Source organism: Plecotus auritus, assembly GCF_963455305.1.
Source record: "Plecotus auritus genome assembly, chromosome: 7".
Classification (NCBI taxonomy): Eukaryota; Metazoa; Chordata; class Mammalia; order Chiroptera; family Vespertilionidae; genus Plecotus; species Plecotus auritus.
Genome location: NC_137774.1, coordinates 70,087,525 through 70,105,144, shown reverse-complemented (window position 1 = coordinate 70,105,144; position 17,620 = coordinate 70,087,525). Strand labels below are relative to the sequence as shown.

At 47.5% G+C, this 17,620-nt stretch overlaps 1 protein-coding gene across 1 annotated transcript; it reads right to left on the bottom strand.

Annotated features, from left to right (window-relative positions):
• Nucleotides 1–640: 640 nt before the first annotated feature.
• Nucleotides 641–3,247, bottom strand: LOC308252674 (serine/arginine repetitive matrix protein 1-like; the record flags this gene model as incomplete). Its single annotated transcript, XM_080677429.1, is given in 2 exon segments — nt 641–1,061; nt 1,063–3,247. Coding segments are annotated over 2 exon segments (1,656 nt in total). The 5' UTR covers nt 2,298–3,247.
• Between the last annotated feature and the right edge of the window lie 14,373 nt (nt 3,248–17,620).

Sequence of the window (17,620 nt, the reverse complement as noted above, 5' to 3'; positions counted from 1 at the left end):
TTAAAACATTCATTTATACTTTTGTAGTAGTTCAACAGTGGTCTTATTTCTGGGCAATTGCAAACCATACAAGGTTGGAAACATCATAACTTAAATGGGTGCTAAGACTCAAATGAGAAAAAGTAAAGAAAAAAAAATAGAAAGAAAACCTCTGGGAATAGCCAGGGGCATTTAAAGAAACCATAAAAATGCCAACAATATTTAAAGCCCCTTTTTTAAAAAGGGAACTTTTTTTTGGCTTAAAATATTTCACTCTAAATGAATTTATGTCAGCTGTCAATAAAAGAATGTCACTAATACACTGTGGACACCTTTTGCAATGTAAATCCATGCCCTTTTTTACATGGTGGACTTCAACCTAGCAATTGTTACAACAAATGTTATAGTCTAAAGCTCAAACACATTTTATTTATTTTTTACTTTTTAAAAAATATATTTTATTGATTTTTTACAGAGAGGAAGAGAGAGGGATAGAAAGTCAGAAACATCGATGAGAGAGAGACATCGATCAGCTGCCTCCTGCACGCCCCCCACTGGGGATGTGTCCGCAACCCAGGTACATGCCCTTGACCGGAATCGAACCCGGGACCCTTCAGTCCGCAGGCCGACGCTCTATCCACTGAGCCAAACCGGTTTCGGCTCAAACACATTTTAGCATTTTTGAAATTGAATTGAGTACAAACCAAATAAAATTTACATCATAACAACATTTCCACTTCAGGCTGTGGGGACACTGAGCCTTCCTCATCGATCTCAACGCCTTTTCCCGCAGGTGCTTTTCTAAGTCGGCAAGGTTACCTTCAGCTTCACTTTCAGTCTCCTTCTCTGCTGCCGGCTCTTCCTGTGCTGATGTGGCGGTGGGAGCAGCAATGGCTGCTGGAGTTCCAGCAGCTGCAGCCATAGCCTTTTCTTTCTTGTGTTTTTTGTGTTTCTTGTGCTTCTTATCCTTTTTGTGTTTCTTGTCCTTCTTTTTCTTTTTCTTTCCACCCTCTTCTTGGTCTGAATTCCTCGCCGGTGATGGGCTTGGTGTTGGGCTTTTAGCCTTTTTGACAGGTACCGCGTGACCAGTTGGTAGAGGGTGACTGAGACTGGACAGGAGATGGAGGTGCTGGGGGTTTTTTAGCTGCTGGCTCAGGAGATACTGAGACAGATCGGGAGGATGAGACTCTCCTTACAGACTGAGGGCTTGGTGAGGCAACTTTTTTTGTCTTTTTGGGTTCCGGAGTCCTGGAGACTCTCCTAATGGGCCTAGTACTTAGAGATGGGGATTGCCTTCTTTGGGGTGATGAGGCTCCTCTTTGGACGGGTGGAGGACTTGAGGAGGTCTGAGGAGCTCGAGGCCGTGGTGAGGGCGAATGCCGTTTGTTTGGTTGTGGTGACCGGGCCTCCCGGGTAGATCGGCCTGGGGAAGACCCTTTCCTATGCTTTGATGACAATGAAGGTGAACGTCTCTTATTGGCTGGGGAGCTTCTTTGTTTGGGAGGCGGAGAATGGGAGATGCGACGCTTTGGTGGTGGAGATGGTGATGCCCTTCGTTTAGGAGGGGGTTGGGGAGAAGCCATTCTTCTTTTCGGAGGTGGGAAAGGAGAGTATCTCCTCTGTATTGGAGGAGAGTATCTTCTTGGGGAAGGTGAGCGCCGACGAGGGGGAGGAGAAGGAGTCCTTCGTCGTGGTGGTGGTGGCGGTGTGGGAGACCTACGCTGTCGAGGAGGTGGAGCAGGAGAGGGAGAAAGTCGCCTTCTGGTGGGTGGTGGGGAGGGACTTCTCTTCCGTCGACCACTTTTAGTCATTGGCGATTGCCATCGCTTTCCCATCTGCATCCGAGGGGAAGCCTCTTTCTGGCGTTTTCGAGGTGATGGAGAGGCACTCTGGGAAGGGGAATGTCTCCGCCGCCTGCCTACCTCACCATTCTTTACATGGGACCTCTTGGGTTGCTCTTCTTCTGAGGAAGATGAGGAGCCAGAATCAGATGATGACTGCTGGTTCTGTCGTCTGCATTGGTGTCTCTGCTGCACAGAATCTGCTGCAGCCATTTTGCCACCTTTATCTTCTTCTGACTCAGATAACTCTACTTTTCTAGGCTTAGGTGCTGGTGAAGGGGACTCTCTTTTCTCAGTACCTTTATGTTTTGTCACTTTACCTGAAGTTCTCCCAGGAGAGACAGAAACACGACTTTTTCTTGTCCGGTTTGACTGCTGGGGTGTTGGGGAATGATGAGTTTTTTGCGGAGGAGTTGCTGGAGGTGATGGCCTATGCCTTCGCCTTGGAGGACTTGCTGAAGGAGACAACCTATGCATTTTTCGAGGGGGGCTGGATGTCCTCTTAGGAGGCTTCTTTGGCGGTGACCGGGAACGAGACGAAGAGGATGAACTACTTCCAGACAAGGATGCTTATGAACGCCTTCTTCGTCTCACTGGAGATCTACTTCTTCTATGCCTGGGTGGAGGAGGCATTTGTCTTGGTGGAGTTCTTCTTCGAGGAGATGGCCGCCTTCTTGGGCTTGGCCGCCTTCTAGGTGAGTATGATCTTGATCTGGATCAATGGTGCCGTCTAGGTCTAGTATGAGAAGGAGAGCGAGAACGTGTCCGGGATCTTGATTTGGAACGTGATCGAGATCTTGGTCGGGTCTTCTCCTTTTCCTTTTCTTTTTTGGAATTTTTCTCCGGAGTAGGTTCTTTAGGCTCTGGTACAGGTTCAGGCTTGGGAACTTTCAGAATATCACTAGTAGAAGTGGCCTCTTGTACTGAAGGTTCTTTTACTTTTGCTGACGGTTCTGGGAGCTCATGAGTTTTTTCCTTCTTTTCTGGAGCAGGTGAAGGACTCCGGCTCTTGGTTCTTCGTGGGCTTCGAGACCTTTCCCTTTTTTCTCTGCTGCTTTCTTTTTCTTCCTTATCCCTCTTATCTTTGTCTTCATCTTGCTTTTTCATAGATGCCAACTTTTCTTGTTCTATCTGTCTCTGTTTTATTTCTTCTTTCTTCAGTTCTAGGAAAGCAGAAGGAATTCCAGCGATGTTTTCTTGTGCACTTAAGAGCAGGGGCCACAGTTCTCCCATAAATTCTCTAGCATTTTTTCCGTTCAAAAACCCAGTCAGGTTGATTTGCATCATTTTGGAGTCTGGATTCTTCACTTCCAGCTGGTTGAATATAAACTCAATCACAACATCATCTTCAAACCCAAGGATTTCCGTTACTCGTTTTGTTATCCAAGGCTATATAACCTCCAAATTTACTTTGCTCATATCCACCTTTTTTTTCTAGGCATTCTGCAAATTTCAGCTGCTTCAGTAGCTTCTTCTGTTTGTTGCTGAACCGATTATCCTGTTCTGCACTTGTTCTGCGGAAGAATCCCGCGTCCATCTTGCTGCCTCGCTCGGAGATCGCTCCCTCCCTTTAAAACATTTTTCAATTGCATTTTATAGTCAATATTATTTTGTATTAGGTTCAGGTGTACAGCACAGTAGTTAGACAATCATATACTTTACAAAGTGTCCCCCCTACCCCCGATATTTCCATACCTACCTGGCAGCATACATGGCTGTTACAATATTATTGACTATAGTCCCTAATCTGCACTTTACATTCCCTGTGACTATTTTGTAGGTACCCATTTGTATTTTTTAATCCCCTCCCCTTTTTCACTCAATCCCCCAATCCCCCTTCCCCCCACCCTGGCAATCATAAGTCTGTTCCTTGTATCTATGAGCCTGTTTCTCTTTTGTTTGTTTATTTTATTCTTTAGATTCCACATAGAGGTGAAATCATGTGGTATTTGTCTTTCTCTGACTAACTTATTTCACTTAGCGTAATGGCAAGATGTCTTTTTTTATGGCCGAGTAATATTTCTTTGTATATACAGGGTGGGGCAAAAGTAGGTTTATAGTTGTTCATATGGAAAATAATACAATAATCTATACTAATAAACGGGTAATATGCTAATTAGACTGGGAGACTGGATGTCTTCTGGACTTCCGACTTCCTCCCTCACAAAGCCATGGTGGTAGAGGCTGAGGCAGAGGTGATTAGGGGCGATCAGGCCAGTAGGGGAACAAGCAGTTAGGGGTGAGATCAGGGCAGTTTGGGGCGACTAGGCTGGAAGGGGATGGCAGTTGGGGTTGACCAGGCCGGCAGGGGAGGGCCATTGGGGTTGACCAGACCAGCAGGAAGGGGCAATTGGGGGTGAGATCAGGCCTGCAGGGGAGCAGTTAGAGGTGATCAGGCAGGCAGGCAGAGGTGGTTAGGGATAATCAGGCAGGCAGGCAGAGGCAGTTAGGGGCCATCAGGGAGGTAGGCAGGTGAGCAGTTAGGAGCCAGCAGTCTCAGATTGCAAGAGGGATGTCCAACTGCTGGTTTAAACTGGCAGTTGGACATCCCCCAAGGGGTCCCCAATTGGAGAGGGTGCAGGCTTGGCTGAGGGAACCCCACCCTGTGCATGAATTTCGTGCACCAGGCCTCTAGTAAATAAATAATAATACAAGAATAAACTCTGTATTTCGCTTAGCCATAACCGTAAACCTACTTTTGCCCAACCCTCTATGTACCTCTGTATTGTTATCACTCCTCTATTGATGGACATGGGCTGCTTCCATATGTTGGCTATTGTACATAAAGCTGCAATGAACACAGGGGTGCTTATATTCCTTCCAATTATGTTTTGGGTTTCTTCAGATGTATATCCAGAAGTGGAATTGTTCGGTCATAAGGCAGATCCATTGTTATTTTTTTGAAGAACCTCCACACTGTCTCCCACAGGGCTGCACCAGTCTGCATTCCCACCAACAGAGCATGAGGGTTCACTTTCTCCACATCTTCACCAAAACTCGTTGCTTGTTGATCTATTTTTTTTTTTTATGCATAGATTATGTACTTTTATTTATTTATTTATTTTTTTAAATTTAATAAATCTTTATTGTTCAGATAATTACAATTGTTTCTCCTTTTTCCCCCCATAGCTCCCCTCCACCTGGTTCCCACCCCACCCTTTGCCCTTACCTCCCCCCACACTGTCCTCATCCATAGGTGTACGATTTTTGTCCAGTCTCTTCTTGCACCCCCCATTCCCCTTTCCCCCTGAGAATTATCAGTCCACTCCCTTTCTATGCCCCTGATTCTATTATATTCACCAGTTTATTCTGTTCCTCAAATTTTTAATTCACTTGATTTTTAGGTTCACTTGTTGATAGATATGTATTTGTTGTTCATAATTTTTCTCTTTACTTTTTTCTTCTTCCTCATCTTAAAGAATACCTTTCAGCATTTCATATAATACTGGTTTGGTGGTGATGAACTCCTTTAGCTTTTTCTTATCTGTGAAGCTCTTTAACTGACCTTCCATTCTGAATAATAGCTTTGCTGGGTAGAGTAGTCTTGGTTGTAGGTTCTTGCTGTTCATCACTTTGAATATTTCTTGCCACTCCCTTCTGGCCTGCATAGTTTCTGTTGAGAAATCAGCTGACAGTCGTATGGGTGCTCCCTTGTAGGTAATTAACTGTTTTTCTCTTGCTGCTTTTAATATTCTCTCTTTGTCTTTTGCTCTTGGCATTTTAATTATGATGTGTCTTGGTGTGGTCCTCTTTGGATTCCTTTTGTTTGGGGTTCTGTGCGCTTCCTGGACTTGTAAGTCTATTTCTTTCACCAGGTGGGGGAAGTTTTCTGTCATTATTTCTTCCAATAGGTTTTCAGTATCTTGCTCTCTCTCTTCTTCTGGCACCCCCATAATTCTGATGTTGGTACGCTTAAAGTTGTCCCAGAGGCTTCTTACACTATCTTCAACTTTTTGAATTCTTTTTTCTTTTTTTTGCTTTTCCGGTTGAGTGTTTTTTGCTTCTTTGTATTTCAAATCTTTGACTTGATTCTTGCGTTCCTCTAGTTTGCTGTTGGGTCTCTGTATAATATTTTTTATTTCAGTCAGTGTATGTTTAATTTCTAGTTGGTCCTTTTTCATATCTTCGAGGTTCTTGTTGTATTTATCGGCCTTTTCTAGGATATTCTTGAAGAGCCTTATAACCGTGGTTTTGAATTCTATATCCAGTCGTTTGTTTTCCTCCATTTCTTTCGTTTGTGATCTGTTTCTTCGTCTCCCCATTTTTCACTGCTTTGCTGAGTTGGTAGAGTAGCTTTGTGTGCTAGGTTTCCTATATGGCCTAGTGGGTCGGCCTCCCCAGTTAACCTGAGGTGGACACTCTTGGTGCACCCCTTTGTGGACTGTGTGTACAGCCTTGTTGTAGTTAAGTCTTGATTGTTGTTGGTATCACGGGGAGGAATTGACCTGCAGGCCAGTTGGCTGTGAGGATCAGCTGTGTCTATGCTGGGAGAAGTTCGGTGCTGGAGACAGCCTTATAGGATTAGCCTTGCCAGATTGCAAAAGCCTTTGTGCTCAGCTTGGAAGGGGTGGAGTCTCAGGGCGGGGCAGACAGTCTTGGCTTCCTGTCAGCCCTGCCCTTGGGCGGGTCTCCAGACCTCTGCCTTCCGAGGTTCCCGAGTTTCCTGAGTTTCCGCCTTACAGTCCAGATTTCCCTGGTAAGAGCGTAGGTCCCCAGGGGCTCGCCCGGATCTGCGGTTCAGTGCAGTCAGGAGCCTCTGACTCCCCTCTGCCAGGGATAGCCCGTGGCAACCTCCACAGTCAGTCTTTGTGTGCACTCACGCCACCAGACCCCTGCCCCTGCCGCCGCGGCTCCCGAGTCTCCGAGTCTCTGTGTGCCTTTCTCTCTACCTGACAGTCCAAACTCCCCCTGTGTGAGCCTGGGTCCACAGGGTTTCGCCCGGAACTGAGGTTCACTGCAGTCGGAACTGGGGTTCAGTGCAGTCGGGGGCTTCTTTCCCCCTTCCGCCAGAGAAAGCCAGCCAGGCACTCCACCGCTCTTCCTCTCTGTGCGCGCGTGTCTCCGTACCTCTGCTTTTTGCCGCTCCTTCTCCCTGAGATTTCCTCTTTCCTTCTAGTTGTAGAATTTCCACTCAGCCAGCTTTCCTGTGGTTCTGGATGGTGTCCGTTCTATCTTTTAGTTGTAGTTTGAAATTGTTGTGCGGGGCAGCAGTTTAGGTGCTTACCTATGCCGCCATCTTGGTTTCTCCTTGTTGATCTATTGATGACAGCCATTCTGACAGGTGGGAGGTGATATCTCATTGTGGTTTTAATTTGCATTTCTTTAATGATTAGTGACATTGGGCATCTTTTCATATGTCTGTTGACTATCTATGTGTCCTTTTTTGCTATCTATGTCTTATTTTCTAAGATTTAATTTATTGTGGTGACATTGGTTAGTAAGATTATAGAGGTTTTAAGTGCGCAGTTGAGGCGAGGAAGTCTATGATACATCATCTGTATCTTGCATTGTGTGCCCATCATCCAAAGTAACACCTTCTGTCACCGTATATTGACCCCTTTACCCTTTATCCCACCCCACCCTCTTTCCTCTGGTAACCACACACTGTTATCTGTATCTATGAGTTTTTGTTTGTTTCTTTTTCTTGTTTGTTCATTTGTTGTTTTCAGTTTTATATTCCTCACGTGAGTGAAACCATATGGTTTTTTACTTTTTCTGTCTGACTTATTTTATTTGCATGATATATTTAAAAAAATATATTTGTATTGATTTCAGAGAGGAAGGGAGAGGGATCAAGAGATAGAAACATCAATGATGAGAGAGAATCATTGATGGGCTGCCTCCTGCAAGCCCTCTACTGGAGATAGAGTCTGCAACTCAGGCATGTGCCCTTGACAGGAACTGAACTCGGGACCCTTCAGTCTAGAGGCCAACACTCCATCCACTGAGCCAAACCAGCTAGGACAAAAGAAGACTTTCTGGGTAAAGTAGTCTTGGTTGTAGATTCTTGCTCTTTATCACTTTAAATATTTCATGTCAATCTCTTCTGCCTGAAATGTTTCTGTTGAGAAATTGGTCTTATGGGACCTCACTTGTCAGTAACTGTCTTTCTCTTACTGGTTTTAAGGGTCTCTTTTTGTCTTTAACCTTTGCCATTTTAATTATAATGTGTCTTGGTGTGGGCCTCTTTGGGTTCATCTTGTTTGGGACTCTCTGTACTTCCTGGCTTGTATGTCTTTTGTCTTCACTAGGTTGGGGAATTTTTAAATCATTAATTCTTCAAATAGGTTCTCAACTCCTTGCTCTTCTCTTCTCCTTCTGGTACCTCTATGATGCAAATGTTATGCCTCACCTTGTCCCAGAGCAGCGGTTGCCAACCTTTCGGACCTCACAGATAACCACTAGTCCACGGACCACCAGTTGGCTACCGCTGTCCCAGAGGTCCCTTAAACTATCCTCATTTAAAAAATTCTTGTTTCTTTTCACTGCTCTGATTAGGTATTTTCTGCCAGCTTGTCCTTTAAATTGCTGATTTGCTTTTGTGCTTCATCTAATCTGCTATTGATTCCTTCTAGTGTAGTCATTTCAGATCTCATATTTTTCATTTCTGACTGTTTTCTCTTATGGTTTCTATGTCCTTTTTTATGCTTACTGTCTCTTTATTTCAGCTTTCACTGAGTCCATCAATCCTTCCCCTACGTTCCTTGAGCATTCTTAGAACCAATGTTTTGAACTCTGTATCTGGTCTCTATTTAATTTATTTCTTTTCTTGGGGATTTCTCCTGTTCTTTCATTTGGGGCATGCTTCTTTGTCTCCCCATTTTGGCCACCTCTCTGTATTTGTTTTCTGTGTTAGGTAGATCTGCTATGTCCCCCAGTCTTCGTAGGGTGGCTTTTTGGGGTACACGTCCTGTGGAGCTCAGTGGCCCAGTCTCTGATTCCCTAAGCTAGGTGCCCCAGGAATGTCCCTGGTGTGGGTTGTGTGAACCCTGCTGTTGTAGTTGAGTCTTGATTGTTGTTGGCCTGTTGTAGGTAGGGTTGACACACAAGCTGACTGACTGTATTGACCCTGATCACACTGTATGAGCTGCTGCGAGTAGGCTGACCCCATGAAGCAGAATGTGCCCCAGCAGGGTCTGGTGCCTGCGGAGATCTCCCTTTGAGTGTGCTGCTTGTGGAGCTAATTGGGTTGTACTCTGATGTGGGCTGGTTCTGGGGCCGCTAGGGAGGCACTCGGGTGCAGGTCAATGGCAGACCCTGCCTGCGACCGATCCTGGGATACCTGTTGGAAGCTACAAAGTGCTCCACAGTTGGTGGCTCCCTCTGCTAGGCCTGGGTGCACATGGGAGGGGCCAAGCTGCAAGCTGCATACTGAGGCTGATTCCCAGCAATACCAGACCTGCATCAGGACACAAAAGGCCCAAAGCACCCCAACATCTGCCTCTGCCTCCACTGAAAGAGCCTCCAGCTAAGCTAAGTGCCCCAGGAATGTCCCTTGTGTGGGTGAGGTGAGCCCTGCTGTTGTAGTTGAGTTGCATGAGGTAGTTCTCAATGAGTCATTGGGTTGGAGTGAGTGATGTACATTAGGTTGATACAGATTCAAACTTAGCGCCAGTGCTGGGTCTGACACCACTCAACAAAAGTCTCAGGGTTCACCAAGGCCAGCCACCACCACCACTCACCCCCCATCCCCCTCCCCCCACCACGCACCCCCCAATACCAAGCTGGGGTCTTCAAATCTTTGCAGTGGGGTTGGGTCTCAGGGAGTCAGCAGGATGAGGCCAGTAGAGTTCATCAGGCTCACACACATTACGATTTGGCAGTGAGGAGGGAGGGCTCTGCAAAGTGGAGCTAGTCGGGGGGGGGGAGGCCTGGGGAAAATGGCCCTCACCTCAGAGACACACAACTCAGTCTCTCCCTGTGTGTCTCCAACAGCCCTGGAGTCTGCTCAGACCTCCTCGAGAGCCTTCTGAGAAAGACTGTATGGGCCCAGGCCGGTTGCAGACAGTGGAGTCCTCTGCAGGGCATGAGCTTGGTAGGGCGGGACCACTGGGAGCCTGTAGGCGGGGTGGGGGTGTGGTGGGGGGGATGGGGGTTGGGGGCTTGCGGGGGGCAAGTGCATTTTCTCAAGTTGATGCCTTATGGAGCGTAGTGTTCAACTCAGGAAAGATGGCATCTGTGGGCATGTGGGAGAGGGACTCAGCACTGGATAATGGAGGCTGCCTCTCCAGCCCTCTCCCCAAAGCCATACAACCCAATCTCTCCCTGTGTGACCCCCGTCTATTCTGGGCCACTGTGGCTCTGCTGGAGCCCAGGTTGAGTACCTGCAAATGAGATATTTGTGCACTGGCCCTTTAAAAAGGCGTCTGGGTTCCTAGCAGTCTCCTGTCTCACTCTGGCAAGTGCAGTCCCCACTGATGTTCACAGCCAGATGTTGAGTAGCTCCTCTTCCAGGCACTGGTGTTCCAGGCTGGGCAGCTCAGGAGGGGGTGGAGACCCCTCCCTTCTCAGAGGGGACCTTTGTAGCTGCGGTGTAACTCCTAACTCTCAATGCCAGCCCTTTCTGTGTCTCTACCCTCCCTACCCGTCTCCATGTGGCTTCTTCTATGTGTCCTTAATGAAAAGACTTCTTTTCAGCCAGTCTTCAGTTGGTTATTCAGGTTGATTGTCTATAATGTAGCTGTAATTCTGATTTGGTCCTTGGAGGAGGTGAGTGTACCTTCCACCTACTCTGTCACCATCTTGAACCCCTGTTTTCAATTCTTTGGGGTATAGACTAGGAGTAGAATTTCTGGGCATGTGCTAATTCTACATTTGGTTATTAGAGGGGGGATTTCCTGTTGAGCCCAAATGTGTGCAGAACTGGGGTTTCATGATCAGATTCATGGACACTGAGGACACAGGTGTTTACTCTGACAGGTCGACAGGCCCTCCCGAGGATCTCCCTGGGTCCTCCCCACGTGCCGTGGGGCTGTTCAGACCTTGATTGTCTTCCTGAGTCAGTTTGGGAGCAAGAGGCAAGGCCTGTGGTGATGTCACAGTGCCCAGGTCCCTAAATCAGAAGAACACCCAACCCATCAGCACAGAAGTCTTTCCTTCCAATTGTGATGCATTTTGTTGGCATGAGCCCTTGATCCATTCCTTTTCAAGGAGAAAAATCCTGGGATAACACTCTCTCCTGAGTGCCTACCCTCAGGCATGTAGAGACAAGACTCTGGCTGATGAAGTGTTGCATCCTAGAACTGAATGGGTTCAGTTGGTGGATGCTGGGAAGCTAAGTCCCAGGGCCAGGTGTAGCTGCTTCTAGACCTGAGTGTCAGGGCCCACGGAGGGACTCCCTGTGCCTTCTGCTGATGGCCGGGAGTGGCCCAGAGGAGTGGAAGGAGTATCTGGTTGTTGGGAAGGAGCAGAAGCCTGGACCAGCCCTGGTTCTCAGCCAGCCCCTCCCCACAGCTCCGCTGCCCTGGCCCTACCAGCTGCAGGAGGTGATGGTTCCCATTGTGGGGAACAGGGACTGTAACCAGCGCTACCAGAACTCTTCCGACAACACTGGCCAGATCATCAAGGAGGACATGCTGTGTGCTGGGAGTGAGGGCCAGGACTCCTGCCAGGTGAGACCCCACTTGTCCCTGTCTTCTGTCCTCCGTCCCCTCCTGGCCCTGTGGAATCGGGACTCAGAAGCTCCATGCAGAGGCCTGTGTGGAGATGTCCACTGAGTCCTGCCTCTCCCCACAGGGTGACTCTGGGGGCCCCCTGGTGTGCAGCTGGAAATGCACCTGGATCCAGGTAGGGATTGTGAGCTGGGGATACATCTGTGGTCATCACGACTTACCTGGGCTGTATGCTACATTTCTTGGATCCGGAGGTATGTTCCTCTGTCCCCTGGATCCTAGATGAGGCCAGGCTGGGTTCCCATGGTGGGGAGACCCTCAATCTTCCTTGTTGACCCCTCCGCTTCTTTCCCAATTCCAGCCTCTTCCTCCCAACCTCTTCACCCTTCATCTCACCCTCCACAGTGTCAAGAGCCTCCTGCCCTCTTGGTCCCCACCTTTCCTGACTTTAGGGTGGCAGACACAGGAAGATGCTCCAAAGACTGGTGCCTCTCACAGGAGGGTGGGCCAGGGTAAGGGGCCTGGGCCCATGGCCTCCTGCTCACCCTCTGATTCCTATTAAACTTGGAAAAGCCAGCTCCAATCCGTGGCTTGAGATGGTGGCATGGACGCATCATGGCGTTGACTGAGGGCGCAGTGGGGGCCTCCCTGAGAGGTCCCCGGGTCCCAGGTCTCCGTGTTTGGGTGTGAGGAGGTTTTCCAGGGTACAGTTCCATGTGATGGCATTTCTGGGAGCTCATGCATTTCTGCTTGTCCCAGTGTCCCTCCCTCCATCTCTCCACTTCCCTCTTCCTTTCTTCCTCCCCTCCCTCCTTTCCCTGCTTTTTAATTTTCTCTTTCTGCTCTTCTATGTTCTCTCTCTCTTATTTCCTACTTGTTTCTTCTTATTTCTCTTCCCACCTCCCCTCCCTCCCTCCTTCCCTCCCTCCCTTAATTATCCTTGATCAAATGTGCCCAGCATGGACAAGGTCTCGGGGGAAGAAGTTCACTGAGTGGGTTCCCGGGCTCCTTGGAACCCATAGTGAGGCGAGGACAGACATAAACACAGCACTGCAGTGAGTGTGGGACATGGTGTGGAGGTGAAGGCTGAAGACCGAACTGGAGTGACACGGCGTGATCCAGCCAGTCTGGACCTGCTGGGAAGTTTTGACGGGGCTGAGCTGCCAGGCCCAGCTCATGAAGCTTGAGCAAGGGTGGGCATTAGGGGGAAGGGGCTTTGAGCAGAGGGACAGAGGTGGTGGAGACAGAAGTGGTGGGGACAGAGGCGTGAGCTTAGAAGGGATTTGAGGGGCCGGAGGGCCATTCTCTGAGTGTGCTTGAATGTCAGCTTGTTTGGTTTTCAATATCAGCATATCAGAAACAGGGGAATCTTTTTAAAAAAAATAAATATATTTTTATTGATTTCAGAGAGGAAGAGAGAGGGAGAGAGAGACAGAAACATCAATGATGAGAGAGAATGATCAATCAGCTGCCTCCTGCATGCCCAACACTGGGGATCGAGCCCACAACCTGGGCATTTGCCCTGACCAGGAATCAAACCTGGGACCCTTCAGTCTGTAGGCCAACGCTCTATCTCCTGAGCCAAACCAATCAGGGCAGAAACAGAGGAATCTTAAAAACCCACATAAAACATGAAAGAGCATCTTGTTAGATGGTTTGATAGCTTCCAACTTCAGAAGCTTGTTAGAGATTCAGAACCCCTTATTAGGAACTTAAAAAAATTGTCTGGAAAAATGAAAACATGGTATTGGTACAAAAATATCTGAGAATTTTCTAGAATCAACAAAAAATGGTGAACCTTCAGTGGAAAGTACCCCGTGAAAATTCAGCAGAATAAATATAAATAAATTCTCACCTAAACCCATTTTAGTAAAACTGCACAATGTCAACATTAAAAGCCCGCAGAGACAAGTGAGAGTTTAACCTAAAAAGAAATGACTCTCAGTCTCAGGGGATTTCTGATCAGCAATAGGAGGTGGAAGGAGAACCTGGAGCAATTCCTTTGAAGTGGTGAGGAAAAATCACCATCAACATAAAATTTTATTCCCAGATAAACTGTCACACAATATTGAGGTAAAAATAGTGATATTACAAAACAGAAGACATGAAGAGTGTCTTATCACCTGCAGGCACTCATGAAAAGAACTATTTAAGGATTTATTCCAGGAAGAAGAAATACTAATTCAGAGGAATGGTGTGGGACAAAGAAAACAAAGCATTAATGGAAAGAAACACACTGCATGCCATTCTCAAAAGACACACCTGAGTGGCCATAAGCATTGACTGGCCTCCTTCATAATCAGAGGAATAACCAGGGAAATAAAAGGACATACAGTTTCACACTCATCATATTGGAGAAAATAAAAAAGTACAATAAAACCACATGTTTGCAAAGATGTTGAGAAATGAGCAACTCATATGTGGAATCTAAAACAAAACAAAACAAATAAACAAAGAAAAGAGAAACAGAACCATAGATATAGAAAACAAGTGGGTGGTGGCCCAAGGGGAGGGGGTTGAGGGGTGGGGACAAAATTAAAAAGGAAAATAACAAAGCTGTCCTATCTTTATATTTACATGGTGTATATCTGCAAATAATTTAAAAAAAAGAAGAGAGGGGTTGGAGTGTCAGACCACAGAGCGAAGAGGCCTGGGTTTGATTCCCAGTCAAGATCATGTGCTTGGTTGCAGGTTTGATCCCTAGCCCTGTGTCGGAGTGCCTGCAGGAGGCAACCAATTGATATGTCTCTCACATTGTAGCTTTTCTCCATCCTCTCTCTCCCCCCTTTCCCTTCAACTCTCTCTAAAAATCAATGGAAAAAAATACCCTTGGGTGAGGATTAATAAAAAAAGATGAGAAGAGGGATGCTGAGATAAAGTGCACATGGGCATTCAGGCCAGCAGCTGTGTGTGTGTGTGTGTGTGTGTGTGTGGGAGGTGGGGGGGTCGTCAGTGCCCTGCACTCCTGCTCTGCGCAGGAGTCCTTCTGGCCTCAGGCCGCCATTGGGGGTCCCAGGGTGCTGGGTCTGAGTGAGAGGAATGGATGCCCATCGTGAGGGTGGGGCTGGGTGGGCAGCAGGGACAGAATCAAAGTCAGGCTGTGATGAGGATGTCCCAGCCCTGATAGGGGAAGGCTGAGGGCAGGTGGGCAAACGGCACAGCTCCTGTTACCTAACAGCCCCATTTTGCAACACTGCAGTGGAAGCTGGACCAGCGAGGGCGGGAGGGGTGCTGTGGTGGCAGCACTGTGCCAGCGTCCACGGGTCCTCACTTGTCACAATGGAGGTCTTGGGGCCCGGGGCAGGGAGGGCTCGTGGAGGCCTTCATTCATGTCACTGACTGTCCCATTCAGGCCCCACCAAACCTCAGGACAACTGTGACCACACTGACAATGACACTGAATCTCACTTCCTCTGCCCTAGTGCTCAGAGGGACACAGGCCACAGCACAGCTTTGTGTCCACAGGACGGCTTTGCTCCTCACCGAGGGCAGCGCCTGTGACCGGCTTCCAGGCAGCACCCCACTCCGCAGTGCCTGCCTGGGCTCTGACCAAGGCCCCCGAGATTTGTGTGCTGCTCCCTAGCACCTCTCCTGGGGGCTGTCCTCCCACAGCCAGGCCTCTGTCCTGGACGTGGGGTGCCAGCCTGTGACACCCAGGCTGCCAGGGCTCCACCTCCACCGTCCCCTCCTTCCTCCTGCTGGGTCTCCACTCTCCACTCTCCCTCCTCCGGGAGGCCCAGGCACCCTGGTACCCACCGTGTGCTAATGGGTAGGAGTCTTGACTAGCATCACCTGGGCTCCCTAGGGTCTGCCTGCTGGGCTCCTACTACACAGGCCCCGCTGCTGGAGGTTCCCACAGCCTCTCTGTGGGACGTTCCCAGCGTCTTGGTTGGTAGTTGGACTGCGTTCCCCTGAGGTGATCAACTTTGATAGACGTTGATCAGGAGCAAATCACAGCGAACACCATTCGACAAGGCCACTTGCGGACAAGTTCACTGTCTGAGTTTACGAGGGGCGTCCTGTAAACCATCTTTTCTTACTGACGCTGGATATTTTATTTCTCTGTCTTTCTTTACGTCCTTGGCAAATACTGAGCCTGTATTTCTGTTGTCAGAGGTCACTTCCAGTTGCCTTGTATTGGAAAACAACAGGCTACATCGGTATTTTAAGCTTTCTCACACTTATATAAAAAATGGGCACAAGCCCTCCTCCATCTGAAAATTAAAAAAATATACTTCTAAAGAAATGTCAGAATGAAAATTAAAAAGTATGACTCACAATGGTGAAAATACCACCTCCTAATATTCACAGGGACATGGTGGCTTGTACCTGGAGGGAAATGACCAGTCCTTTCTGGATTTAGTCCTGTTTAAGTCAAGAAGTGAGAAAGCCAAAACCGGTTTGGCTCAGTGGATAGAGCGTCAGCCTGCGGACTGAAAGGTCCCGGGTTCGATTCCGGTCAAGGGCATGTACCTTGGTTGCGGGCACATCCCCAGTAGGAGGTGTGCAGGAGGCAGCTGATCGATGTTTCTCTCTCATCGATGTTTCTAACTCTCTATCCCTCTTCCTTCCTCTCTGTAAAAAATCAATAAAATATATTAAAAAAAAAAAAAAAGAAGTGAGAAAAATGATGTCAGAGCACACCGAGAGAGAGCATAAGGAAGACAATAAAAGATAGGCTGATTAAAGGAAGAAAGTCAGGGGTAATTTAAAACAAATAGAGGAAGCACCTGGACTAGATAATAAAGAAATAATAGGGATGCAAAGCCAAAAGTGAGTTCCTTAAATCTAATGAAATAAGCAAACCTCTGGCAAGATTGATCAGGCAGGAAAACCGATATACCAATAATATTAGCAATAAAAAGGGGAACAGAAGAAACATGGACAGGGGAGAGATATTTAAAAATTGGAAGAGGTTAATATGAACAACTACATTAAACAAATTTGCCATCAGGTGAAATGGACCATTTTTAGGCAAGTATAACTCCTGAGAACTGACTTTAGGAGAAAGGGAAGAGGGACCTGATTTATAATCATGAAAGGCCTGCTTCTGGGTGGTGAACATCTACCCAGAAGTAAAATAGAAAGTACAACACGGGAGAGTTACACCACAGCATGGCTTCCTGGAGAATTACACTGAGACGTCAAGGCCCGAGCGATCTTCCAGGGAACAGAAAAAGAGGCGAGCTCCCTGGCACACTTTCTGGAGAACAAAAGCTGCACAGAGAATAAAGGAAAATAGCAGGCAATTCCATAATGAACATAGATTGAAAAAATCCAAAGTAAAACATTATCAAACCAGCTCCCAATGTGTAAAATAATTACCAAAAAACCCAGGAAGGTCTAAACCACCCTGGTTTAACACCAATTAGTGCAATATACCACATTAACGGAGCAGAAATAGGTGATAAAAACCATGTGATAATCTCAATAGATATGGAAAAATACCTGTTTTTGGGTTTTTTTGGTTGATAAATTCAACCACAGTTTGTGATAAAACTCTTAGCAAACTTGGGCCAAAGGTGACTTCCTAAATTTGATCAGGGTGGCTTTCCCAGAGCCCACAGCAAACATCCTGCTTACCGGGGATGCTGGCAGCCCTGCCCCTGAATGAGGGATGATGGACAGGGAGGCCCAGACAGTGCAGGTGACTCCAGGCAGCCCACAGCGATCAGAAATACACAAAAGGTGTGAGGGTCAGGGAGGAGGAGAGGAGGCTACCAGGAACAACATGGCAGTCTACACAGAACACCCAAGACCATCTGCACACAATGTTAGAATGAATATGAGTGCGGCGAGGCAGCTTTGCACATGATCAACGCAGGTCCAGTGCTGAAATCCCACAGGGCTTCTAGATGCTGCCAATGGCCACTTAGAAGAGGAATCAGTAAGAAAGCATTTCCAATGACTACTACCAGCCAGGGCGAGTGAAATGTATTTTGTTGACACAAGAACTGAGAAAATGCTAGACTGGCACTAGTTAGTCTCCCCTCCCCGGCCCCAGTGTCTTCTGTTTGAGCACCTGATTTTAAGATGAATAAGATCTGAAAGGTTCGAAGTGGACCGGGGTCACTCACCTATGATATGAGGCCATCGTGTATCAAAAGAGCCTTTATTTCAGGCACCTGGGTGCAGGGGGGCTGAGGCCGAAAAAGGAATTAGTGGTGACTGAAGGGGGAGGCAGATAAT